This window comes from Dryas octopetala, chromosome 2, assembly GCF_963921425.1.
Source record: "Dryas octopetala chromosome 2, drDryOcto1.1, whole genome shotgun sequence".
Lineage (NCBI taxonomy): Eukaryota > Viridiplantae > Streptophyta > Magnoliopsida > Rosales > Rosaceae > Dryas > Dryas octopetala.
The window spans coordinates 28,122,732-28,146,895 of NC_141367.1; the positions used below are offsets into that span (position 1 = coordinate 28,122,732).

Below are 24,164 nucleotides of genomic sequence, written 5' to 3' on the forward strand. Positions count from 1 at the left end.
TCTTTTTTGTCAGACCACTATCTACGTTCTAAACCCCACACTTTTTTTTTTCTCAAATATTTTCTTTTTTATTTCCAATTGTAAGAAAGAAAAAAAAACTCATATTCGACCATGTTGTCGTCCCACAATCGACAACTCCTTCTCTCCGAGAGATTTTTTAGTGTAACCGATACACTCCTATGTGGTATAACAAATATATGTATCATAATATGGATAGATGTTATTAATATTATACTCTATAAAAATAAACATGTCATACAACAATACCTTTATAAGTTGGATTGATTACACCACCTAACGGTGTATCGATTACACACAAAAAATTATCCTCATCTCCCTCTCCCTCTCTCTTTCTCTCTCTCTAGATAAAGTTATTATAACACATTTGTATTCCAATGTATTTGATTATCTAAAGTACATTGTATCGGATATTCTTATCATTTTTTTACTAATATATTTTTGTTGCCAAAATCCATTTTCTTGTATGGTCGAATCTCTTGCATAGACCTTTGCAAAGAGGTATATATATATATAATATACATATATAAAAAGCTTTAATACTTTAAGAAAAGTAAGAACATCAAGTAAGGACATCTTTATGTGTACCAACTGGTAATGAAGTTTGATGATCGAAATCGTTCATTTTTTAGGTCATTTTTTAAAGGTCATTCATGTAAAAATCAATCAAATATTTAGTCATCTAATTAAACTGTGCAAACAAATACAATATTGTCATATAAAATTGAAATGATGTTTGATGAAATAAGCTAGCTAAATAATTTCAAATTTGACTAATTTTTTACAAAAATGATCTTTGAATAATGTTCTAAAATATGAACAATTCTAATAATTGAATTGTAAACTTAAAGAATGTTCATTCTTACTTGAAACTCCCTCAATATAATGCATCATCAGCATGACTTCACATTTTTGCTCTACTCCCATTATGCCATCTCCCACACAAATGAAAATTACTACATCTACAAAAAAAAGAAAAAAGAAAAAGCTATCAAACATGGAAATGAAGGCATCACGTACAATCAACATTTGGCACTTGTAACCATTGTTGACCTTGTTTGGTGGTGGAACCTTTTTTATATTGAATTTGGGTGTGTTTCTTCAACCACACACGTGCCTGCGCTGTCATTTCAGTAGGTACTATCGCAAGCGACCTCCAATAAAAACATTAATTTTATTATAAAGTTCACCATCAAAGTTGGTAATCTGTCGGCGGTCCATGCTACCAGGCCACCAGATGACCCATTAATATCAATTATCAAGTAAACAAAATTCGTCGTCCAGAAGCCCCATCGATCCTAATGATGTTTGACCTACGTGGCCCCATTCTTATTGGTCTTTCTTCTAGCTTTTGCAAAGCTACCTGTTTGGGTTGGGTCGTCTTGTCCCTCGCCAAAGCTTATAGCCTCGGCCACCTCCTTTTGAAAGTTACATTTCATCCGCAAACAACGGACCGTAAAATATTCATTGTGTCATTATTACTTAAGAGCAAGGACAGAACCGTAAATGCGGCGTTGAGGCTCAGCCCACTTTCTCCAGCTACCAGCCCAGGCCGGCCGTACCAGTTAGTGGGTCCCACCGGGTTCTGTCCACTAATGACTTGCATGGTTCTCATCGACCGGCCGATCCGGCCCTTTACTTGCCGTTTGAGCTGTGATATACTAACACGACGGGACCGGTCACGATAAAATTTCCGGGGCGGAGAAAAAAGTAAAGGTAAAAGAAAAAGATAAAAAAGAAAGGAAAAGAATTTGTTCCTCTATCGGACTGCCCAACAATAGAGAGCCACGTCACCGCGTTTCGGTCTAAAAAGACCGCCATTGAACAAAATGTCGTTGTACAATTGGCTTTGCCTAGGTCAATATTCAATATTCAATATTAAAGTGACAGGCAATTGAAAATTTCAACAACAGCAGAGCAGGTCATTTAAGGAAATTATTGACACAAGTAATTAACCAAAATATTATTGTGTCACCAAGATTCATGTGCATTACTGGTACATTTTAATTTCTCCCTTACTTCAATTTTTCTCATAGATACATTGTTCTTATAAACATTACTTATTTTTCCACAATTTGGTAATGAATCCATCTCAGATATACATTAAACATGAAAAATAGTAATTATTAAGTGAGTTATTAAACTTAACAAATTTTATTAGGCAGGTCACAAGTGACTGAGACTGAATCAAGAGAAACAATAATTGTAATTTTGACTGAAAAAAAGACAATATGTCTAACTAAGTAAAGAATCGTTATTAAATTGTTGCATGGAAAATATTAATATGCCCTTGTTACATTTTTCTTGATCAAGTGCTCATACTAGATTAAATAAATTTAATAAAATTTATAATAAAAAATATATTTTAATACTTATTTAAAAATTAAAATTATTATTGTAATTACATGTTATTTCACTTTCTACTCGTGCAGTCCACTTTTATTCTTTCACATAAATCACACCGTATATATTATATGCATTTTATATGTGTGATATTTTAGGTAAGTAATTTTGGGGGAAGAAATTCATAAAATTAATAAATAATGGTGGAACATAAACTCGAGTATAAAAAGATGAAATTAATCGGCTCATAATTCATAAAGACCAAAACAGTTTCTTTATGGTTTCCCACCGTTAACGCGTAGACTCCAAGGTTCAAACGACCGGGATCCATCTCTCCCTTCTCTCTTCATTTCAAATTTCTCGCCGATTTTCTCTCTCACTTTCCGGCATTCTCCCAAGCAGAGCTGCTTCACAAGGTAACTTTGAACTCTCTGACTTTTTTTTTTACTTCCGTCATCTTCAACCTTGTCCTTTTTAGTCATATTGCTAAATTTTAGAGCTCTGTCTTCTTCTTTTTGATTCCTGGTTCACTGTAGCTTAATAATCAAAATCCTGAATCGTTTTTCTTCGCTCGCTTGCGCTTTCGGATCTGTCCAGTTACGTAGTTCCGCCTTGAATTTGTTCAAGCACTGTTTGCTTGACGAGAAAGTTGGCAAAGTTATCAGAGTGAGCTTAGCTTATGTATGCTGTTTCTAGTAACAAAACGATAGGAGGTAATACTTTCCTTAATTTATGATTAGAAATTTAATTTAGTGTATTTTGCTTATATTCACTCGGAAACTCGTCCGAGCAATTGTAGATTTGTATGAGTTCTCGAACAAGTAGCTTTAATTTTTATTTTATTTTATATTTTTTTTCTTGCTTTGGCGGCGTCAATGGTGGTTTAGGAAAATTTTTCAATAAAAGGTAAGGTACTGGAATGGCATTTGTGGTAAATTCAACAAGGAAGTATGCTTTGAGTGAGTCAAAAGAAAAAAAAAAAAAAAAAAAAGTTCTATAAAACAAACATGAATAATATGATAATTATTCGACTGAGAAATCAAAGCTCTCGTACTATTTTCTTAATTTTCTAAGCCATTACTGAGTAAATTATAGCATTGTTACATCTAATCTGGTTTTAAGAGAATAAACAAAGCTGAAAGCTGTTGAAAGGAAAAAAAATATTTTAATATGTAACCACTCCTATGTATTTACCCAATTGGGGAGGAGCTATTGAAGTCCTGACAAAGAATTAGTTGATTTCGGTGGTCTTTTGTTGAAAAGTCTAAAATAATAAATGCTTTTCTTCATGTAAATGTCCTTCCCCTATTTTAGATAAACTCTGTGATGCTGTTTCTGAAGTAGTCGGGGAAGGAAAGGTCAATATAGGCTTTAGATTCCAAAGAATATGTGATTGATGCCGTTGAAGTATGGTACCATGAGAACTGGATGTATGTATAGCATTGCTTGTTGTTGGGATGAACTTGTAACTTAGATCAACAGAGCCTAGTATCCCAATCTTTTCCTCTAATTTTCCATTTGTTGCTTGTGTGTAACTGTTCTCCCCATTTAATACAAGGAAGACTACTTAAAATACATTTTTTAGGGAGGGTGTTTTTTCTTAAGCAATCTGCTGAAGTATCCTCAAATTTTGTAGCATGTGCTTTTGTTTACACGAATCTACAGTCACAAGCATTAAGCATTTTGTTTACAATTTCATCACAGATTCTTATGAATTCTTGTAGACTGATTGATTGGGATTTAAGTTCGGCCGGGTAGTTTCATGTGAGATGCTTCAAGTCTCAAGAGTAACTTTTGTGGTACGATCATCAGATTCCAGACCACTAGAGAATTAATTTGTCTGGCAGAAGAAGTTGTTGGCAAAACACCGTAGCTGGTTTCAGTTGGATAGCAGACTGAAAAGGAAGGTGTGAAACATTTATTTGAGAGAAGTAGAAACCCTTCTGCATACACTTCTTATGATCTGTTTATTTCTTGCTGAAGATCCTTAGCTATTTGCCTTGGTGGATTCATTCTCTCTCTTTATCAGCACCTTGGGCTTGCGGACTTTTCTTGCGGGATTTAATTTTAGTAATTCATCCACATGATTACCAATGGTGCTAGTTGGGTTTCATGATGATCAATAACTTGGGAAATCAGGCTTAGAGCTATTGAGGCAATTGTGTGATCACCCAGAATGAAGAAATCGTATGGTGGTGTTGTGGCTGCATGTTTATTCATGCTGCTAGTCCTGAGATATGGCATCCTAAATTATCCCATTGGGGATAGTTACTTGACCAATGCATTTTACTCCAATTCTAGTAATCCTCTTGAATGGCTGAACGCTGTTCCACCTGCAGTTCAGAATCCAGAGAATGCTTCTCAAGTGATTTCTGCCGAGAAAATAGTCTTCAGTCTCTTTGCTCAAAGGAATGTATCCAATGAAGAGCAGCAAACTTTGCAGACATGGAACCTTTTGAAACAGCTTATTAATCAAGCTCAAGGTTTGCCTAATGCAGTGGATGCTATAAAGGAAGCTGGAGGTGCATGGAATAGCCTTATGGCTTCAGTTGAAGAGCAAAGACTTGGTTATACAAATGAAAGTTCACGTGGGAGAGCAAAAGAGAAGCAGTGTCCTCATTTTCTTAATAAAATGAACAGGACAGAAATTGATAATAGTGGTTATAAGTTGCGGGTTCCTTGTGGCCTGACTCAAGGTTCTTCGATTACAGTTATTGGTATTCCAAATGGAATTCTTGGCAGTTTTCGGATTGACTTGACCGGGGAGCCCCTTCCTGGGGAGCCTGATCCACCCATTATATTGCATTACAATGTTAGGCTAAATGGTGATAAGCTAACTGAGGACCCCATAATTGTCCAGAATACCTGGACTGTTGGTCATGATTGGGGTGAAGAGGAGCGTTGCCCATCTCCCACCCCTGAAAAGAACAATAAAGGTAAAAATTCCTGCCTCATTTTTCTATTAGTTGAGTATAACAAAGATTTTGGTACATTGCTTTGTATTTTGAGTCTTTGACATATTAGAGTTGATAATCATTAAGTTGTTGTGCCTAGTGGCAAATATTGGAATTGCAATTACTGTATTATGAAACAATTTATCAATAGAATCAAGTTTGGCCTTTTCCTTTAACTCGTGTTTCTTTTTTTCATCATGGTGTGCATCCATCAAATAAAACTGTTTTCTTTACAAGTGATGCATATATGTTTAACCTTATTACTTGTTTCTGGCTAGATCTGTAAGGCCTCATTGATATATACTCTATTCCTCTGTTTTAAAAATGTTAATGGTTGCATGTGCCAGTGGATGAGTTGGACAACTGCAACAAGATAGTTGGAAAAATTGAAGAGCAGAGGATACATTCAAATGTTTCAAGGCAGTCTTCAATCGTGCAAGATGGATCAAAATCCAGAAAATACTTCCCTTTTCAGCAAGGTTATCCATTTGTTGCTACCCTTAGAGTGGGTTCGGAAGGAATCCAAATGACAGTTGATGGGAAGCATATTACATCCTTTGCATTCCGTGAAGTAATTTTTTTCAATTTCAATTCTTCTAGTTTCTTTTGGAATTTGAAAGATAAACGCTTGTATCTTTGAATTCATGTGCTGTTTTCCTGGTTTTCTGTTCAGACTTTGGAGCCATGGCTTGTTAGCGAAGTAAGGATATCAGGGGACTTGAAATTAATTTCTGTCCTGGCCAGTGGTTTACCCACATCAGAGGATTCAGAGCACATAATTAATTTAGAAGAACTCAAATCTGCTCCTCTCTCTCCTCACAGACAATTGGATCTCTTTATTGGTGTTTTCTCTACCGCTAACAATTTTAAACGAAGGATGGCTGTTCGCAGAACATGGATGCAGTATGCTACAGTGCGATCAGGGGAAGTTTCAGTGCGCTTTTTTGTTGGTTTGGTGAGTTGACATGCAAGATTTCCGTTCCTGTTAATATAAAGTATTGACACATTAATGTGAAAACTTATGATCTGTTTATTGTTTCCTTTCTTAAGCCCGCTGAATTATTCATCAAGTTTGAAACGTATTGCAGCATAAAAACCAAATAGTGAATGAGGAACTCTGGAATGAGGCACAAACCTATGGAGACATCCAACTGATGCCTTTTGTTGACTACTATGGCCTCATTACCTGGAAAACTTTGGCCATCTGCATCTTTGGGGTAAACTTTTTGCTTCTCCTTAAACATGGGGATATTAGTCCTTTGCCTTATTGACCTCATCTCTTCAACAGACGGAGGTTGTTTCAGCAAAGTTTGTCATGAAGACTGATGACGATTCATTTGTCCGTGTGGATGAGGTGCTAGCTTCCTTGAACAGGATCAAGGTGACTCGTGGCTTGCTTTATGGACTCATTAACTCGGATTCCAGGCCTCATCGAAATACCGAGAGCAAGTGGTATATCAGCCCTGAGGTAATTTTCTATGTTTGATCCTATTTAAATCTGATTGGTCTCTTAAACTTTGCCAACTTGGTTCCATCTTGCCAAATGTCATTCCTTCTGTGTATCATCTTATATAACTAAAGATAATGTATGCAAAGTAAGCTTGTGCTACAGCTGGTTTGTTCCTCAATTAGGGATCAAAGTACAATATCTTAATTGATGCATGATTTTCCATTGGTTGAAAAATAAAAAACTGTTATTCTGCTTCTCACACAACTTTTCTCCCTTATTGTCTGCTGCTATAATGAAGGAATGGCGTGAAGAGACTTACCCACCTTGGGCACATGGTCCTGGTTATGTGGTATCGAGTGACATAGCAAAGGCAGTTTCCCGGCGGTATAAAAAAGGCAGTTTAAAGGTAAGAAACAATCTACAATTTGCAACACCGGTTCTTAGCATCTGCTACCATTTTGCCTACTTGAAAATTTTGCTGGAAAGTGGACTCTCTAGTTTTGTGTCTCATATCGCATGAGTGCATATCACTAGCTTCTCAATCTAAGAAAAAACAAAGAAAAAAATTTGAAAATGAAATAAAGAATGGTTTGTGTATCTGAAAGAAAACAATGGTTGTTTGTTGTTATATCAGATGTTTAAGCTAGAAGATGTGGCGATGGGGATCTGGATTGCCGATATGAAAAAAGAGGGTTTAAAGGTACAGTATGAGAAGGAAGAGAGGGTACATAACGAGGGTTGCAAGGATGGCTACGTCGTTGCACATTACCAAGGTCCCAGGGAGATGCTTTGTCTCTGGCAGAAAATTCAGGAAGGACAAGCTGCTAAATGCTGTGGTTGAGATAGAAGATAGACATATAATTTGAACATTCATTGGTGGAACCTTTTAAAGCTTCAATCGAAGCCGAAGAGATATTTGATCTTGCTAACCCTACTTTTGTGGAGAGTAGTTGACCAAGATTGAGCAAAGACAAGACCCCACTAAATCAAGAGGAGACCTTTTTGCTCTTTTAGATGTAGGGCAATGCTGCATAGCTCCACGATGTATCTTACTCAAGTAGCATTTTCCTTTAGACATAGTTTAGTAGCTAGCCGACGATTAATGTTGTATATTTTAGTAATACTACAGCGATGCCATAGGAAAGAGATAATGAGATTTGTTCTTTGTATAGAATCCGGGCAGAGTAGCATGACACCTATTATCTAGGATCCTAGTCTTATTATAAACGTGACTGATTAAACCAATATTATTTCTCATTTTCTCTCTTGTTCTTCTCATCCTATTTTTTATGGCAGTCAATCAATATGAAAAAGGAAGAAAATCAGTGGATCGACCAATGGTGATTTTCATTTTTTTTTCTTAAATGAATATGGACAAAATCGAGATCATGTGTTGAGAATGCATATAAAATTACCAGAAAAAATTTCATCCCTCTCTTGCTCTCACCTTGTTATTTCTGATTAAATAACTTATAATTTAGAAAATTATCAAATATTAGTTAGCTTCTTATGAAATTGAAAAAGAAAAAATTGATAAAGATTCAAAAGCTAAGAAGAAAAAAAAAAAAAGGATTAATATGATAGATTACAATTCGGAAAATGCTAGGTGTACCACATTTTGGTACCATCTTGTGTACCACCTCTTTAGTAGATGTGTGACTCACCAATACAAATAGGTCACACTTCTATAATATAGGTGGTACACAAGATGGTACCAAAATGTGGTACACCTAGCATTACCCTTACAATTCTGGCAACTAGATGCCTGTATGGCTGTATATATGTTTGTGTGGGTGCACCAAACTTCCTGCATTTTGTATGAATACGATGATGCACGACAGTCTGAGCACAAGAAATATTCAACCCAGTTGTACATTGCAGAACTATTCATTTATAAGTATTATCAACGAGAGTTTACATAGAAGCAGATGCAGATCCATCTTCATCTTGACAAGAACCCATGTTGAGAGATTGCTATCTCAAATGCTTGTATCCTTTCCCCGGTAGCAAAGCCATTGCGATCATAAGATGATACTTCATTTATTTTAAGATCGTTGCAGGCCTTGATTAGCTCCTCGCCAACACGTTTAGCAGCTTCCTGTCCAATGTCATAGAAGAACGGAGTTAAGGTGGCAGGCTCACAGTCACAGTGCAGTAAAAAAAAAGAACCATTTGGGAGGCAAACAAAAAGAAGGATTAGACAACTTGCACTACCAAGTGGTCATATAAATTGACAGTGGCCTAGGTTTCTCCTACACAAGCTTAGAGTACTTACAATGGTACTACAAGGGGGATCCTGACGAATAGATTTCTGCAGAGTGCTTGCGTAAAACAAACAGTTCTTGTTTTGGTCATCTACCAGCATTGCATACAACTGTTTATCTGAACAGAATACTGAAAGCCTTGGTCTCTTAGGCGTGCCATTATACTGGTCAAGAAGAAGAAAACCATGATACCGTAGAGGATTAGGAAACAACCCAAAGATAATTGTTCACAAAAACTTGAAGGAATAAGGCAAGGATTTTAGTAAAAAGTTCTCATACAAAAGTTTCACCTGCATACTGCCTTGTCCTAAGAAAGCATAAAATAGTGAACTAAATATGAAATCAATTAAGATATTTGGGTGGGGGGGTTGATGATTTTGACTTGCGAAATTAAGCAACTTTCAGTTGATGTTACCAGAGATTGAATGTTAAAAGCTACAATCATACTTCAGTTTTTTTCAAGAAACACACACAAGCAACACATAGCATATTTTTCATCAACTGCAGGGTGGAAATACCTTCTTTTGCATTCTTCTGTTTCGAATTTTCGCGCTTTCGGTTCTCGCATTCACCCTTGCTCTCATTACCAACGGCTTCATAGAGAAATCTATAAGAAACTCAAAAGATTTGATAGTAAACCCAGAATGCAAAGTTGCATGTACAGAACCAGTGAGTAGAATTTATATTTTTGGGAGAAAACAAAATTAGTGGATGTGGGGTTTCACTTACTTCTTTTAGTCTGCATGGGCTTAAAGTTAGAATTTGCTGAACGAATCCCAAAAAGAGCAGAAGTCGTAAATTGCAGAGCAGCAACATCGGCCACAAGAGCCATACTATGTACTTCTTGAAAGGTTTGAATTGCCAAGAGTGAACAACACGCTATGAAAATGACTTACGCACCTCACCCTGCAAATTGGCAGTTGTTAAAAACATGTTTACATGCTGGAAATCTGAAAAAACGCAAAACAAGGTCAGTCAGGAATTTTATCAAACAACTTATGTGCGGGATTTTCAGTGAAATAGTAGTTGTCTAATAACTTACTGGTATATGGCATGAGTCATGAGTCTCATGACCCATTAAAAATTCTTACATGTCTCGTAAAGGAGGAGAGGAGGCTAAGCAGTTAAAAAAATAACAAGTGTATGCCCGATAAAGGCTAATCAGGAAAATACAGAATAGCCTTATGGGAAAAGAGATAAAGGTTTTCTTGGGTAATTATAGTTTTTTTTTTGTTCCAAAAAAAAGATGTCTGAGCCCGGGTTCGAACCGGGGACCTCTAGTGTGTGAGACTAGCGTGATAACCAACTACACCACCCAGACGTTATGCTTTAATCTGTTGTAGGAGCTTTTCTTATTTGAATTGATCATTAGTTAACACGACTTGTTAATATCAATAATAAACAAATGGTAGTAGTGTTTTTTTTTTTTTTTTGCTACTTAAATGGTAGTAGTGTTAAATAAATATGAGTAATCCGATTTCGATATGATATAATTGTTTAATTAGTATTAAAACTAATTTTTGTCATTTGTTAACAAGTTAGTGTTGATTTAATACATTTATCCGACACGATTATTAGTATTAGACAAAAACACGATATGACACTGTAGTCTGTACGAATACCATCCATCAATACAAATTGCCAATCCTAGACAATGTGCATCATGCTGAGTTGTTTATTTATTTGGAAAAGCAAACATTAAATTCTTGTTAGGTGTTTAGGCCAATACTACAACCTATGCGGGCCATAAGGACATGTTTTATCATGAGAAATTTTGACGTTTTTTGGACCAAAATACCCTTTATATAAGCCATTGGATTTTCACTCTTACCTTATCCTCCTCTCTCTCCCAGTCTCTCTTAAAATTTTATTGATTTACACATTTACCAAAATCAAAATTTTATTTTTTTTCCTCACATCCTAGAATCTCTCTCCTTTTGTTACCACATGCAAATCCATATCTAAGATCTAAGTTCCCAAAATCCAAATTTGCTACCATATACAATCTAGATTGACGCCACTCCTCGTTTGCGATGACGACAACCATAGCAAGTTGAACTCCGCCATCCAGATTGCCATGGCTCAAGTTTCGCAATATCTTGCTCAACCACACCAGTCTCATCTTGGACATCCACTCGCTTGATTACACATTTACACCGGTCTAAAAGGTGTCAAAAGAGTACAAAAAAATTAGTTTTGAAGCTGAGAGTCAAAAAAGTAAATTTGGTATTAAAAGAGATTATTTCACAAAATTTTCCTTTTATTATAATATTTTTTTTTATAAAATGTTTTTCTATAGTTTGAATTTGCGCATAGCCTTAGTTTTTATAATCATGGACAAATTAAATAATTTGTCAATTAGTTAGACAAAAATGCTATTATAAGACGATAAGATAGGGAGGTGATAAAAAATGAGACCTAAACTTATTGTATGTAACTGTAACATCACATGACACGATGACGTAGTGTTATCAATCCACTTAAATTATAACACGTGTATGATAATTAATTTATAAAACCCTAAAATCTAATATTAAACCCTTAAAATCGTTCACGTGTTATAATTTTAATGGATTGATAACACCATGTCATTATCTCACATGGTGTTACAATTACATATAATAATTTTTCGATACCTAAACTTGATTGAAAATATTTTAGCTCTAACTAATTACTAAATTTTGAACAGTAAATAAAATTCAATTATGATAATTTTTTTTATTAAGATCAATTGTCGTTTATAAGATTTGAACTTATAATTTACTTTGAAAAAAAAAAAATTGTGTATCATCCATTAGATCATTGGCCAATTTTGATGAGATTTGATTCATTTGAAAATCTAAATGAAAAAAAAAAAAAAAACTAGAATTACATAACCTAATTAAAAGAACACCCAAAATTACACTCACTTTTTGGTTGGGGTCTAAATTTTTTTTTTTGTTGGGGGGCTAAATTTGCTACACTAGATATGTTTCTTTAATATGACACACATAGGGGTGTGATTTGGATTGGAAAATCCGAATCTGACCGATTCCAATCCGAAAATTTCTAATTTTGGAACGTCCGAATCAAATCCGAAATCCGAAATCCGAAAATACCGAATTCTGAAAATAATTGAATTGGAATTGGAATGTATATGTAAATTCCGATCCAATCCAAATTCCGATCTGAAATTTTTTAAAGACATTCCGATTCGATATTTTTGAAATTATGCCAATTTATTTCGTATTTATATTAATATTATATCATTTATTTAGTTTTTTACTATATGTTTCATTAATTTGTTATTTGTTTCAAATATATATATATTAAAAAAAAACTAATACTATTAATATAAACATATGTATATTATAAATATATGTGTATCATAATAACAAATATGCTAACAAAAGCACCTATATTTTTTGTACGTGTAATTACTAATTTTTTTTGTTTGTTTTTACTAATACTAAAAAAGTAACGTGAAAATTCTGATTTTTTATCTGAAAATTTTGAATTTTTATTCGAAAGTTCCAAAAATGTGATATTCAGAAAAAATTCGAAAATTTCGAGAAATAAGAAAATTCCGAATTAGAATGAGATGTTGAAATTCCAATTTTTTTGAATAGAAATTTTATTCCGAAATTTTTTGAATTGAAATTGGAACACTCTATTTCTGATCCGATTCGAAACACACCTAGACACACACAAAAAAAAAAAAGTTTCTTTAATGCATAAGGTGACGTGTCCGTTGGCACTATTCCACGTCACTGTAAAATCCAAAAACCTTCTCCAGGTGTAATTAGTATTCCTCGTCTGCCAATCATACGCAAAAACATTCGAGATATTTCCACACAAAATTCCAGATCCTTCCACAACATTCTTTTCTCGATGAAATGGGACACACCTCCACCCTCTTATACCCTCCCCAACCCCAACCCACCTCCATTCTCGTAATTCTTTAGCTTCCCAAGTCTCTCCAACTACTCTCCCTCAAAAAAGTTAGCGTCTTTGTTCTGAATCCAAGAGAAAGTTCATGGCTTCTGAACCTGAGGCGGCTGAGTTTATTGCTTTCTTTGATAGGCTAACGAGGGACAGAGATCCATCTCTGCTCATTCCCTTCTTCTTGGGCTTGGCAGCCACCATCACCCCAAGAACAGACCCAGATCAAGAAGACCCAGATCAAGAAAACCCTGAGAGACAAACCCCACTTGATCACAGAGCCATTTTCATCAACCCCTTTACCCGAACAATGGTGGTAATTGAAGGTGGGTCGAGCTTGGATTCTATGCTGAGCGAGTTGGGTAACAAGGGTGGTCAGCCACCGGCCTCGAAGGCCTCCATAGAAGCCCTGCCATGTGTGAAGATTGGTGAAGGGGACAGTGGGTGTGAGTGTGTGATTTGCTTGGAGAAGTTTGAGGTTGATGGGGTGGCCAAGGAGATGCCTTGCAAGCACAGGTTTCATGGAGATTGTATAGAGAAGTGGTTGGGGATTCATGGGTCTTGCCCTGTTTGCAGGTACAAGATGCCTGTTGATGAAGAAGAGTTGAGCAAGAAGAGTGATAACGAGGGCCGAGAGAGGACGGTTGATGGAGAGATTAGGGTCAGCTACTTTGTCAACAATAATAGGAGAACAAGTGAAGATTGAGATCGAACTACTTCAGCTGCTTCTAATGCCAATGATTTTTGCTCAAGCCCAACAGCAGCTGATCATGATGTGCAGAGTTAGGAAAACAAAAATTGAATTTTTTTTTTTTTTTGAATAAATTTGTAGGAAGCAAAGTTTTGTTTTTAAGCAGATTGTAGGAAGGAATTTGTACAAAGTGCTTCAAGTTTTATTTGGTGTTAATAGAACTTAATTTTTTTCCCATTATCTTTTTGCCTTGTTTTTCAATTATCTTTTATTATCATTTTGAATTGATATATATACACTGGGATTTTTGATCTATGTGCTATGCAGGACTTGAAATTTGGGAATGATATTTTTTCCCCCTTTTCTGTTTGAAGAAAGAAAGCTTTGCATTGCATAGGTTGTTGTTTAGGTTATACTCAGTCCAAAAACTGAAAACTTTTTATTTTGGTGCATGTACATAGTAATTGGCTAATACAAGCGTCATGGGTTTTGTTGGGTGTCCCTGTTAGAGGCAGAAGCATCTTTTCTCTCTTCAAGAATCTTGATCCCTTGGTACCTTCCAAGCATTAGCAAAGTGGCCATTGGATTTGTGCCTGGTGATTCCAGGAATGTTGACCCATCAACTACTCTCAATCCCTTTACACCATATACCCTATAATCCTTGTCAACCACTGATCCCATAGTGCAGCCACCATGATAGTGGTAGAAAGTCCTCACATTCTTCTTGCAGAATCTTCTTAGCTCATCTTCAGTAGACATCAAACTATTTTTGTGTTCCATCCCCAGGAAGAAAGCAATTGATTCAGACCTTACAACTCGCTCAAGCAACTGACCCACCTTTACACATTCTGCCCAATCTTTTTCCTCTGCTAGATAGTTGAACGTCACTGATGGGTTTTCCCTGGGGTCTGTGCTGTTCAATTCAAGCTCTCCTACTGATTCTGGAAAGGCAAGTTTGGCAGCAATTGGCATTACTGTTGCATTGAAGCTAATAGGTAAAATCCCTGCCTCAATTATGATTTTGAAGTCATCTGCTATAGCAACTACTTTGGGAGGCTCTGGAGGAAATTTGTTTGGCATAGAGTCAGCTAAGAGTGCAATACCAGGATTGTCTTTCATTCCTTTTCCAACCCCCTTTAAGTCCACTTCTAGTTGGATATGGAAGTTCTTTAGGTGTTTATGAGGGCCAATGCCACTTAATAACAAAGTCTGAGGGCTGCCTAAAGCCCCTGCTGCTAGTATCACATCACCCCATGAACTTGAGTTCTCTGGCTGGTTGAGGTGAGCTTCATAAGTTTGGCTGGAACTACCATTGCTCTTGATGAATGTTACACCTCTAGCTATTGTCTCATTTGTCCCACCTGCAAAACCATTTACAAATTCAACCATAAAGGGTTTATCAGTTTAATTACAAGTGGTTTTATCTGTTTCATGCTTACCATTTTTGTGAAAGATAACATTCTGTACAGTTGCATTCAAAAGAACTGTGATATTGCTTGGATTCCCTGCCTCTAGGAGATCAGCTGAGGTGTGTCTCCTTCCACATACATCAAACAAACTCCCACCAACTTTAGTTCCTTCAATATGCTCCAAACAAAAACCATTATATGGGAAAATTCCTGATTCAAGAAAGCTAAATTCAGCAGCATACTGCCATGGGGTCAATTCAGGTTTAAAGACAATTCTAGATTCCACCCATTTATAAGCATCCATTACCAGCTCCTTATCCCACCCAACCTTTTTGACAAAATCCCCACTTGCTCTACTGTAAAACCCACCATTTATAGCAGATGACCCTCCTAGAACTCTTCCTCTGAGGCTGCTCACACCATCTTTGGAGATAAAGCTTTGTGCAACTGATGTATATTCATCAGTTTGGAGCAATGAGAACCCATAGTACTTTGTATCCAATACCAAGGGATTCCCATATGGCGAGCCACCTCGCTCCACCAAAAGCACTGAGAACTTCTCAGACAGGGTTGCAGCTAAGGGGCAGCCGGCAGTGCCTCCTCCAACCACAATGTAATCGAAGGACTTGCCCGAGACTTCGTTGACATCTGAAGTAATATGGGGGAGTGTTTTTCCTACAATAGGAAAGAAGGATATCAATGATGAACATTAATCAAGCTTCAAAATGAGATCTTGCTAAAAGTAAACAGGGAGTAGTGGCATACCTTGAAGCCGTGAAGAACATAAAGCCAAGTCAACAAATAGGAGGAGCAGATGCAATGAAAAACCCATTACCATGAATAGTTAGTAGAAGCTCCACACCTTGTGCTTCCATATAACTGGATTAAGGTGAAAAAGGCAGGCATAATTTGTTAATATGTGCGTGGGGTATATAATTATGGAGTTTCTCAGTGCTAGTGCATAAAATTGATTGAGTTAATTCCTAAGCATTCATTAGCCAACATGCGCATGGCTTAGATAGTAATTCATACCTTTTGTTATTGGATGCCTAATAATTTTGTTTCACATAGAATATATAGTGAAAATTGAACCTAGTATACCCTGCCTGCTTGTCCCTTAACAAATATGGTAAAAGTATTTGAAGAGAATACCCTTCATTTTTGCTTACCCACGTGCCACAATCCATGATGGTGGGATATGTGTCACTCATCTATGATGATGGTAGTGTTTAGTGTTTACCGCCACTTTTTTTGTAGTGAGCAAAAATGAATTTATTCTAAAGAGTTTATTTTTGCTCACCATTTTTTTGTGTGGTGAGTATTACTACTATCATGGATGGGTGACACGTGTTCCATAATCATTTATAATAGTGAGACACGTATTACATATCATAATGATAATGCTCACTGCCAAAAATGGTGGTGAACAAAAATGAACTCTACTTGGAATGCTTCGGTTTTAAGTTGACACATTGATTAACATGATTGTATCAAGTCATACGACAAGAAGCAATGAAGTGGGTATGCAAAACATTCTCTACAGGACTTTGTGAGTGGCTTATCACCCAAAAAGCGAGTTTTTTATGTTTAATTGTGGAACTTACACGATCATAAGCATTAAGCAGTTTCCAGGTTGGCATTCAAACACGTGTTCATGTACACACGTGAGAGAGAGAGAGAGAGAGAGAGAGAGAGAGAGAGAGAGAGTTGTATCCACACAATATATTATACCTTTTTTGATATGAATATACTTTCAAAAGTCCTTGGAGGTCCATACATATAACAATGTACATATTATAAACAAAGGATTAGCTCTAGGAATTTAGTTTGCTCCAATATAGACTATATATAATCAAAACCCAGATGGTTCAAACTAGGAATTTAGTTCAAGTCTATTGCTTTTGGACCTGAATCAATGTCATTCTGATATTGGCTATTCAGATCAATTGTGACCATTAATCCAGACTTTCTCAGATGGTTGCCACTTTTGTCTCTTTGTGATAGTGATCTTTTAGCAAGTGGTTGCTCAACAATGATACCATCAGAAATGGCACTGCTACTTCTCTTCATCCCACTAGCATGATTGCTTGTAACATTATTCCATGGCTTATCTTCTGGGTGGATGTCCATTAATGGTAGTTCCACACAGGCTGCATTAGACTTTCCAGGGTCACCATCCTCATGCATTGGTTGCTTCTCTTCCTTCCTCCCTGAACTTTCAGAAGATGTCAGGGAACTTTCCATGGAACAAATGGTGCCTCTCATTTGTTTCCTTTCCATGTCTTTTAGGCTTGAAGTTCCTGTTTCTGTTAACTCTGAGAATGAAGAACTGGGGCACCCATTGTTAACCATTGAGACTAACTGAGAGAGTTCAGCCTTTGCAAGTTCTACTCCCACTGAAGAACTATACCCTGAAAGAGTTTCCTGTGCTTTCTTTAACACTGATTGTAAATACTTCCCTTGAGCTTCAATTCGTAGCTGAAGATGTCTCTGCACCTGAAATCAAAACCCTGGTTTATTGGCATGTATTGGTACATAAACTGTTTATGAATGAGGATGGTATTGGTTTATGGGTTTTACTTTTACCTCTATTTGTTCATGAAGTTTCCTCTGCACTTCCATTTGCAATTGGAGAGACTGAGCTATCTGCAAGCTTCTGATAAACATAACAGTTAATCAATAGGAGCTCTTTGTGTTGTCATTTCCATCTAAATTCAAAAAGATATGGGATCTATTTCTAGCTATATTACTCATTAATCTGACTGTGAGTTCCATCACTGATATCTGCACCGAAATGCGCATCACTGCTCTGAATCTCTTTGTAATCTGGATCAAGGAAGACAACATTAAGATTTCATAAAGATGATGATCATTTATAGATTTTATAATCTAATGCATTGGAGTCACCTTCTTCCTTACTGTCAGTGCAGTTATCTGACTGTTGGCTTTTCCCTAGCCTGTATTTCTGCTCAAGAAAACAAAATGGTTTCACACTTACGTTTTTCAATTATGGTCTGGAAAAAGGATTAAATATGATCAACTCAAAAGAGAAAAATGCCTGCAAATGGCTCTTTAGGTGGTACAAAGTGAGTCCATGAATCCCCATCACCCTCGTCAGACCCTTTGGTGTGGCCTCTGCCCATATATGAAACATAGACATTAGAACTTTGTATTGATAATAAAAGGATTTGAAGGACAATATCATTAAGCTTAAATACTCAACTGTCTGCCCCTCCAAGCTGATTGACTGCTTCAACAAATCTTTGATGAAGTTCTGGAGTCCATTTTAGCCTAGGCTTTGCATCAGTGGACAAAACCAAATTCATATTCTGATTTTGCATATTCTGCAGACCCATTTTTGGATTGTGGATGAGAAACAGATAGCAGACTGAAACATAAATATTGGTTTCTACCCCAAAAAGCTTTGGTTCAATTTGTGGCAGCTATAGATAGCTCTTTATAATCTGGAGTAGTTGGCCTGTCCTATGTTCCCACTCCATATCTGGAAACATAAGTGGGGTTATGTTGGGGGAATATATGCCATGAGCTGTAGTTCCTCCTTTCTTCCATCTCTCATTTCATACCAACTTTTCTTTTCTAAATTTTATTTCTTTCTTCTTTGACTTGAAAGAGGTGGAGGAGAATCTCTGATGCAGCAAAACCAGAGAAAGCAACATAGTTCAATTTGAGTCTTAAAAGGAGAGAAAAGAGGAAAAGTGTATGGTTTGTTTTATCTTGCTGTTTTCCCACACCCCCTCTCTCTCTCTGTGCTTGATTCCCTGATGAATAAGAAGCCCCACCATGATGAATAATGGGTGCAACTTTCCTAATAGTGTGTGAAGCAATGTAGGAAAAAAAATAATAATGAGTTGATGGGAACGTCATAATGAATATTTCTTTTGGTGACTGAAAGGGAAATGGGTCTTTCTTTCTTTTTAAATTTCTTTCCCCCTTTTTTTTTATTTTATATAATTTCTTTTTCTGAGGAGGGTGTGGTGTGATTGGCAGATTCCTTTTGTTCTTTGTATGGATGGAGGAATCAAAGAATCTAGCCTTAGATTTTAGGACCCAAAACTATAACCCATCTCTCTTGTAAAGAAGTATTCCAGAAAAAGTGGACCAAATCAGCAATTTTATTGAAATCAGTATATAATTTAACTTCCTATATAATCATCTACATACTGCATACATTACTTAGTTTTCTGGAAATTAAATTAAAAGGAGTCACGTATTAGTAAGATTTATCCAAATACAGGGGAATCTAGGTGCTGAGTTTCTTGGCTTAATATAGGGCACTAAATGCCAGAAGAGGTTACATCAATCAATTGCTCCTTCCCTGGATTTATCAGAGACAGCCAATTAAGTATAATTGCATTATACTCATTAGAGTCATAACCCTTTTCTTGTTTTACTTTTCCAAATATATAATTCTGTCTAATGATTATGCTCAACGAAAAACCTTGAAATGAATGACTACACAGTCTACACTTGAGTAAATAAAAAATATAATCAAAATTTGTTAATCTCTCCTATGATATGTTAATGTTACTAACAGGATAAAGCTTTTCCAGCATGCTATGGCTGTTCTGATACCAAGCAACACACTCAACTCTCTCTTTTCTCTCTCTGACAAATGCCAACACAAAATGAAATGACATAAAGGGTAATCAACAGGGCTCACTCTGCATAAAAGTCCCATAAAGAAATATATTCCAAAGGGATTGTTAGCTTTAATTCTGTAATCCATATCCAAACTCAACAGAATAAAAGAAATTTTCACCCAAAAGAAAAGAAGAAAAGAAAAGGAAGCCACAATGGCCAACAAGAAATCGTAAAAGTCAATAATTGTATCAGATTGATCTTCAGATTTCTTGGGTTGTGGTCAAGAGTTTGATCACTGGAATCAAAATCCAATGATTGATCTTCTTAAGGCTTGCCATCTCAGTGCTACACATTCAGTTGGTCTGCTGCATTGATAAACAATGTCCCAGGATTCAAAGGCGATCAACATCATCAAGTTAAGATACTAATTTATTGTTAAAACAGTATAAAAGAGAGAGGGACCGCATTAATCTAATGAACAAACTAGAGGATGCATATGGTGTCTTTAAGATTGTTTAAGCATTTGATGCTTACACCAAAAATTCCTAACAGTTGACTCAACACATTAATTTACTGTTAGTTGGATACTTGGATATAAGACATTGACATGGGGAAAACGAATTCACTAATCAGGTTGTTACCGTCATAATTCCTTCAGCTAAAATCGTTCAATTGAAAGATTGCACCGGTGGACCCAACAAGTGGTGGGTCTAGTTTCACAGCAGTGAGGGGTTCTACCCGAGTAAGCATTTGCTTCTTCTGTGTTGAACTAATATCCCTAGTGGCAAGCTCATAGTTCACATTCAAAGAAAGGAATATAATTATTGACAGGTTCTTATGGTACGTGGCCCGAATGTTTGAAAAACAAGAAAAGAAGAAGAGTTATTGAAGTACCTTTCTCTTTAACCAGCTGCTGTACTTGAAGCTCCTTTCTTGCTTTAATATATTCCATAACAGGTAAAGGAGATTCTAGGATGATGCCAAATGGCCCCCCGTATTTTTAGGTAGTAGGAGAAGGTCCAGTGAATCAAAAAGTCATATAAACAAAGGTGCCTCATCAATTATTATTCTTCAAGGGACCCATTAGTGGAGATCTCAAAAAAGCATGGATAGAAGATGAGAAGAATATGGCCTCAGGAATCAAGAAAAGAGAAACAAAAGGAACCTGTCAAAATCCCACCAAAGAATATCAAAACTAATTGTTGCAATATTATGTCCATCACAGTCATCACCTACTGAAAATGACGTGAGCAATATGTCACTAATCAATTTCTTTTAAACCCAAGTATATGTTCATGGGCTTCATCAGAAAGAACAGAATAAGAGGAAACCATTGTACATATGATGGTTTAAATACTTTTCTTGCACATCATGTTTAAACAGTTAGAGTGAAATGCAGAAGGAACACCCCCTCTCCAAAAGGAAAGAACACTTACATTAATAATGCAGGCATGTGCACAAAGTACCTTCATACCCATTGCATCTGGTGTCAATGTCCTTGTGCCCAAAGCATTCTTGAGAAGGTTAATTACTGTCTTCTTTTCTTTCTTTAGGTGGGGGAATACAGTACTTTTAGGGTACCTGTCCTCGTCCTTACATGATTGTACATGAACAAATAATCAGATGAACAAAAATACACATAAAAAATGGACTTCTTTTTGCCAGATGCAAAAGAGGGCTACAGCCGCTATACCTCCTTTTATTGTATTGGATAAAATTTTCCTCTTTTCTATGGCCTAGTATTGAATTCAAAAACATATTTCACATCGTTGAAAGGGGAATGGAAGACACACACCATTTGTTACGATCTCAAAAATGAATTTACTGCAATGGAGCCATTATGAACAGATTGAACTACAGAGAATTCAGCCATCTCAAATGCATTGATAAACAAAGTGGCAGGCTTTCAATTGCAAAGGAAACCTTTAATGAATACTCTCTCTTCTGAAACATACAAAATGGAATGGCTCATCAGATATCAAACTTTAATATTTAAACAGTAATATATAGTGTTAAGCATAATGAAGAATGAAACTGTTCGTATGTATTGCTTATAGGGGAACACATCTGGAGAGCTGACAAGCCAATTTTCAAAATTATCAATTTGCTCTTGAACTTTTGGTCAATATAAATTCCCATTATCGTCTACATAGGTATGCTTAGCTGATAATGCAAACATTAGTTTTATCTTACACCTAATCATGTAGAAAGCTATGCATACATATACACGGGTCTAGCAAGCGCATGTTTAATTAGTATATGGCAGATATATCAAGACAATACTCACACTTGCTGAAGTAAGTGGTGTCCATTTCTGGAATCTGTACGAGGCACAACATCTTTTTCAAGACCCCACAACTTGACTGAGACAAAACACAATCATGAAGAATATTCCCTCAAATAATTCAGGCAAGACTAAGTTATTTCCAACAAAATGATATAACTGATGCAATACTACAACTTGGTTGGCATGAGCGAACCAAGGCATAGTAGCATGGCACAGTTCACATGGAGAGAGAAGGCCCTGGGTAATTGGATAGCAATTCTCAAGAAAACATATAGGGTAAAACTAATATCTACTTAATTCAAGTCATAGCTTGATTCACTAAGAGGTTTTTTTTTTTTTTTTTTTTCATTTTGGAAAAAATGAAAAGAATATAATTATTATGACTGTTGTTGCTGTTGTTGTTGTTGTTGTTATTGTTACTATTACTCTTATCATAAGTACTAGTATTATTATTGTTGTTGTTGGTTCCTATTTTTTCTCATTGTTGATATGGTTATTGGCTTATTGCTAATATTATTATTAGATACAGTGGGGTATTTAAGAATTGTTTCCTACAAAAAGATATGCTACATATGGTATATCATCAATTTCTAAACACGCACAGAGAACACATCTCAGCCACCTGTATCTGGGAAAGTCCAAAGAACAAGTTCTAAGACCCTAATAGTACTCAGCTAGGTTCCATAACGATCTTAACAATTATTTATATCTAAGAATTATCTGGATTAGGAATGGTTTCCACAGGATTTGAGCCATGACAATCAATCACCTAGTCCATTTCAACACTTAAACAAATAACCATAGGCTCCACTGAGCCTCCCAAACCAGATTATAACAACCAATATAACTCCGATATGAATTTGAAAAGCTCACAAGATCATGTTGTCAAAACTCTACCACTATAGCTAAACTGGCTCATTTTTTGGCAAACATATTTAACTATGTTGGCGATGCCATGACACCAAGTTCTCCAAAGGTTCTGAGACTGCATAGGTAAGGGATGCTTACACAAGTCAAGAAACTCCCCAGAAGAGCAGAGGGTGTAAAGAGATGAGCAACATAAATGCCCAGGCAGAAGATAGGCATACAAAAAACATACGGTCCTTAAACCACCTAAAGTGCAGAATCCAAATAACACCCCACAGTATAGGATAATCAAATCTGTCGCATTGTATCACTAATCACTTATGAGGTTAAGTGTAACTAAGGCCTCATTTGATGCATAAGATTGGATTGGATATGACAATACTTAGATTCATGAACAATGTAAGAGATGAACTAAGTTTCAAATATCAAGTAAATGATTACAAATTTTAATAACAAAAAGCAAATCCATAATTTGTACACTCAGTAATTCTTCACGGGAAAGCATAACAGAAGAGACGAGATATAAACAAATCTTCATCAACATAAAAGTTCCTTTACAAGCTACAAGCCCTCATTTTAATCAAAACCCAACAAACATGTTTCATAAGGAACTGTAATTCCCAATTTCGAAATATTTACATTGAATTAAAAGCAAAAAAAACCTAAGACCAACAAGACTTGCCAACTTTCTTAGCCAATGTAGCTCAAAACTTCCCAAGCAGCCATTATTGCGACGAAGAAATTAAGACCCTAAGGAAAATACATGACCATGCCAACAATTACAAAACATTTGCAAGAAACCCATCACCAATTTGGAAAAGATAAATAATAACTCAGACACAAAACACTATGAAACAAGGAAAAGGAATTGGTTGGGTGTTGGGTGTACCTAACAAGTTCAAGGTTTGTGCTTTTAGTTTCAGGTAGTTCCTACTTCCCACAATGGCACCAACTCAAAGCTGCAATGCAAAAATTGAAGGGAATGCCTGTCAATGCTTTCATCGTTAGACCAAAGCCGCTTCAGCCAAGGTTAAACCAACCGCATGCTCCCGTTTCAGCACTGTGCGGACCTTCTTCTTTTCTACGTTTCAAAACGCAACCTTTTGGGAAGACAAATATGTGCTTTTATTATTCACACCATAATTTTTTTTTTTTGTGGGCAACTATTCTGACCATCCTAAAACACTTTTCTTTCTTGACCGACTTCCTCATTTTTTCCTTAAAAACTTTCTTTTTATTCACGCCGTAATTAGTAATACTATAGCCTCTTGACCAAAAATATTATTGGTTTTCTAATTTTTATTCACCAAAAAAATTGTAAATTACAGGTTTTTAGGAATAAATTGCAAAAAAAATAA

The 24,164-nt window shown here is 36.0% G+C and overlaps 5 protein-coding genes, 1 long non-coding RNA gene and 1 other non-coding gene across 16 annotated transcripts; 2 read left to right on the top strand and 5 right to left on the bottom strand.

Annotated features, from left to right (window-relative positions):
• The first annotated feature begins 2,632 nt into the window (after nt 1-2,632).
• Nucleotides 2,633-8,029, top strand: GALT1 (galactosyltransferase1). Of its 5 annotated transcripts, none has more exons than XM_086230623.1 (9): nt 2,633-2,777; nt 2,898-3,074; nt 4,066-5,297; nt 5,663-5,886; nt 5,989-6,270; nt 6,404-6,532; nt 6,604-6,783; nt 7,064-7,171; nt 7,400-8,029. In XM_086230623.1, the coding sequence occupies exons 3-9, from the start codon at nt 4,538-4,540 to the stop codon at nt 7,604-7,606; spliced, it is 1,890 nt and encodes a 629-aa protein (XP_086086749.1). In that variant the 5' UTR covers nt 2,633-2,777; nt 2,898-3,074; nt 4,066-4,537; the 3' UTR covers nt 7,607-8,029. The 5 variants fall into 5 exon arrangements, with proteins under 5 accessions (XP_086086749.1, XP_086086748.1, XP_086086751.1 ...); XM_086230622.1 differs by having other exon boundaries at nt 4,086-5,297; XM_086230625.1 differs by having other exon boundaries at nt 2,959-3,074; nt 4,086-5,297.
• Nucleotides 8,030-8,439: 410 nt separating this feature from the next.
• Nucleotides 8,440-10,219, bottom strand: LOC147295139 (Ribosomal L18p/L5e family protein). Of its 2 annotated transcripts, none has more exons than XM_086230629.1 (5): nt 10,072-10,219; nt 9,759-9,935; nt 9,548-9,636; nt 9,041-9,193; nt 8,440-8,863 (listed from the first exon to the last, which is right to left on the bottom strand). In XM_086230629.1, exons 2-5 carry the CDS (start codon nt 9,859-9,861, stop codon nt 8,708-8,710), a joined length of 501 nt encoding a protein of 166 aa, XP_086086755.1. In that variant the 5' UTR covers nt 9,862-9,935; nt 10,072-10,219; the 3' UTR covers nt 8,440-8,707. The 2 variants fall into 2 exon arrangements, with proteins under 2 accessions (XP_086086755.1, XP_086086756.1); XM_086230630.1 differs by having other exon boundaries at nt 9,759-9,979; nt 10,072-10,202.
• Nucleotides 10,220-10,276: 57 nt separating this feature from the next.
• Nucleotides 10,277-10,350, bottom strand: TRNAV-CAC (transfer RNA valine (anticodon CAC)). Its single transcript has one exon. It is a non-coding gene; the product is annotated as a tRNA-Val (tRNA).
• A 2,519-nt stretch (nt 10,351-12,869) lies between these two features.
• On the top strand, nt 12,870-13,924 carry LOC147295141 (E3 ubiquitin-protein ligase MPSR1-like). The gene has a single exon (XM_086230628.1). It carries the CDS (start codon nt 13,045-13,047, stop codon nt 13,654-13,656), a length of 612 nt encoding a protein of 203 aa, XP_086086754.1. The 5' UTR covers nt 12,870-13,044; the 3' UTR covers nt 13,657-13,924.
• Nucleotides 13,925-14,047: 123 nt separating this feature from the next.
• LOC147295142 (protein HOTHEAD-like) lies at nt 14,048-16,218 on the bottom strand. The gene is made up of 4 exons (XM_086233262.1): nt 16,152-16,218; nt 15,816-15,929; nt 15,081-15,725; nt 14,048-15,002 (listed from the first exon to the last, which is right to left on the bottom strand). Exons 2-4 carry the CDS (start codon nt 15,886-15,888, stop codon nt 14,122-14,124), a joined length of 1,599 nt encoding a protein of 532 aa, XP_086089388.1. The 5' UTR covers nt 15,889-15,929; nt 16,152-16,218; the 3' UTR covers nt 14,048-14,121.
• Nucleotides 16,219-16,757: 539 nt separating this feature from the next.
• On the bottom strand, nt 16,758-18,816 carry LOC147295143 (Homeodomain-like superfamily protein). 2 transcript variants are annotated; one of them, XM_086232282.1, is made up of 6 exons: nt 18,274-18,816; nt 18,109-18,185; nt 17,958-18,015; nt 17,801-17,876; nt 17,637-17,706; nt 16,758-17,540 (listed from the first exon to the last, which is right to left on the bottom strand). In XM_086232282.1, the coding sequence occupies exons 1-6, from the start codon at nt 18,404-18,406 to the stop codon at nt 16,932-16,934; spliced, it is 1,023 nt and encodes a 340-aa protein (XP_086088408.1). In that variant the 5' UTR covers nt 18,407-18,816; the 3' UTR covers nt 16,758-16,931. The 2 variants fall into 2 exon arrangements, with proteins under 2 accessions (XP_086088408.1, XP_086088407.1); XM_086232281.1 differs by having other exon boundaries at nt 16,758-17,546; nt 18,274-18,815.
• Nucleotides 18,817-19,729: 913 nt separating this feature from the next.
• LOC147295144 (uncharacterized) lies at nt 19,730-23,882 on the bottom strand. Of its 4 annotated transcripts, none has more exons than XR_015120587.1 (5): nt 23,696-23,882; nt 21,089-21,244; nt 20,547-20,817; nt 20,294-20,430; nt 19,730-20,017 (listed from the first exon to the last, which is right to left on the bottom strand). It is a non-coding gene; the product is annotated as an uncharacterized LOC147295144 (long non-coding RNA). The 4 variants fall into 4 exon arrangements; XR_015120584.1 differs by having other exon boundaries at nt 21,089-21,596; XR_015120586.1 differs by having other exon boundaries at nt 20,294-20,441; nt 21,089-21,596.
• Nucleotides 23,883-24,164: the final 282 nt, after the last annotated feature.

What these genes read in the sequence shown, in the direction of transcription:
- GALT1 (XM_086230623.1), top strand. Translation starts at nt 4,538, where the DNA reads ATGAAGAAATCGTATGGTGGTGTTGTGGCTGCATGTTTATTCATGCTG. An exon ending in CCCTGAAAAGAACAATAAAG is followed by an intron (nt 5,298 to 5,662) that starts GTAAAAATTCCT and finishes TGCATGTGCCAG; the next exon opens with TGGATGAGTTGGACAACTGC. An exon ending in CATCCTTTGCATTCCGTGAA is followed by an intron (nt 5,887 to 5,988) that starts GTAATTTTTTTC and finishes TTTTCTGTTCAG; the next exon opens with ACTTTGGAGCCATGGCTTGT.
- LOC147295139 (XM_086230629.1), bottom strand. Translation starts at nt 9,861, where the DNA reads ATGGCTCTTGTGGCCGATGTTGCTGCTCTGCAATTTACGACTTCTGCT. An exon ending in GCCCATGCAGACTAAAAGAA is followed by an intron (nt 9,637 to 9,758) that starts GTAAGTGAAACC and finishes AGTTTCTTATAG; the next exon opens with ATTTCTCTATGAAGCCGTTG. An exon ending in ATCCCCCTTGTAGTACCATT is followed by an intron (nt 8,864 to 9,040) that starts GTAAGTACTCTA and finishes GACATTGGACAG; the next exon opens with GAAGCTGCTAAACGTGTTGG.
- LOC147295141 (XM_086230628.1), top strand. Translation starts at nt 13,045, where the DNA reads ATGGCTTCTGAACCTGAGGCGGCTGAGTTTATTGCTTTCTTTGATAGG.
- LOC147295142 (XM_086233262.1), bottom strand. Translation starts at nt 15,888, where the DNA reads ATGGTAATGGGTTTTTCATTGCATCTGCTCCTCCTATTTGTTGACTTG. An exon ending in ATGTTCTTCACGGCTTCAAG is followed by an intron (nt 15,726 to 15,815) that starts GTATGCCACTAC and finishes TTCCTATTGTAG; the next exon opens with GAAAAACACTCCCCCATATT. An exon ending in TGTTATCTTTCACAAAAATG is followed by an intron (nt 15,003 to 15,080) that starts GTAAGCATGAAA and finishes ATGGTTTTGCAG; the next exon opens with GTGGGACAAATGAGACAATA.
- LOC147295143 (XM_086232281.1), bottom strand. Translation starts at nt 18,406, where the DNA reads ATGGGTCTGCAGAATATGCAAAATCAGAATATGAATTTGGTTTTGTCC. An exon ending in TCAGCTTGGAGGGGCAGACA is followed by an intron (nt 18,186 to 18,273) that starts GTTGAGTATTTA and finishes ATATATGGGCAG; the next exon opens with AGGCCACACCAAAGGGTCTG. An exon ending in AACTTCATGAACAAATAGAG is followed by an intron (nt 17,547 to 17,636) that starts GTAAAAGTAAAA and finishes TTTTGATTTCAG; the next exon opens with GTGCAGAGACATCTTCAGCT.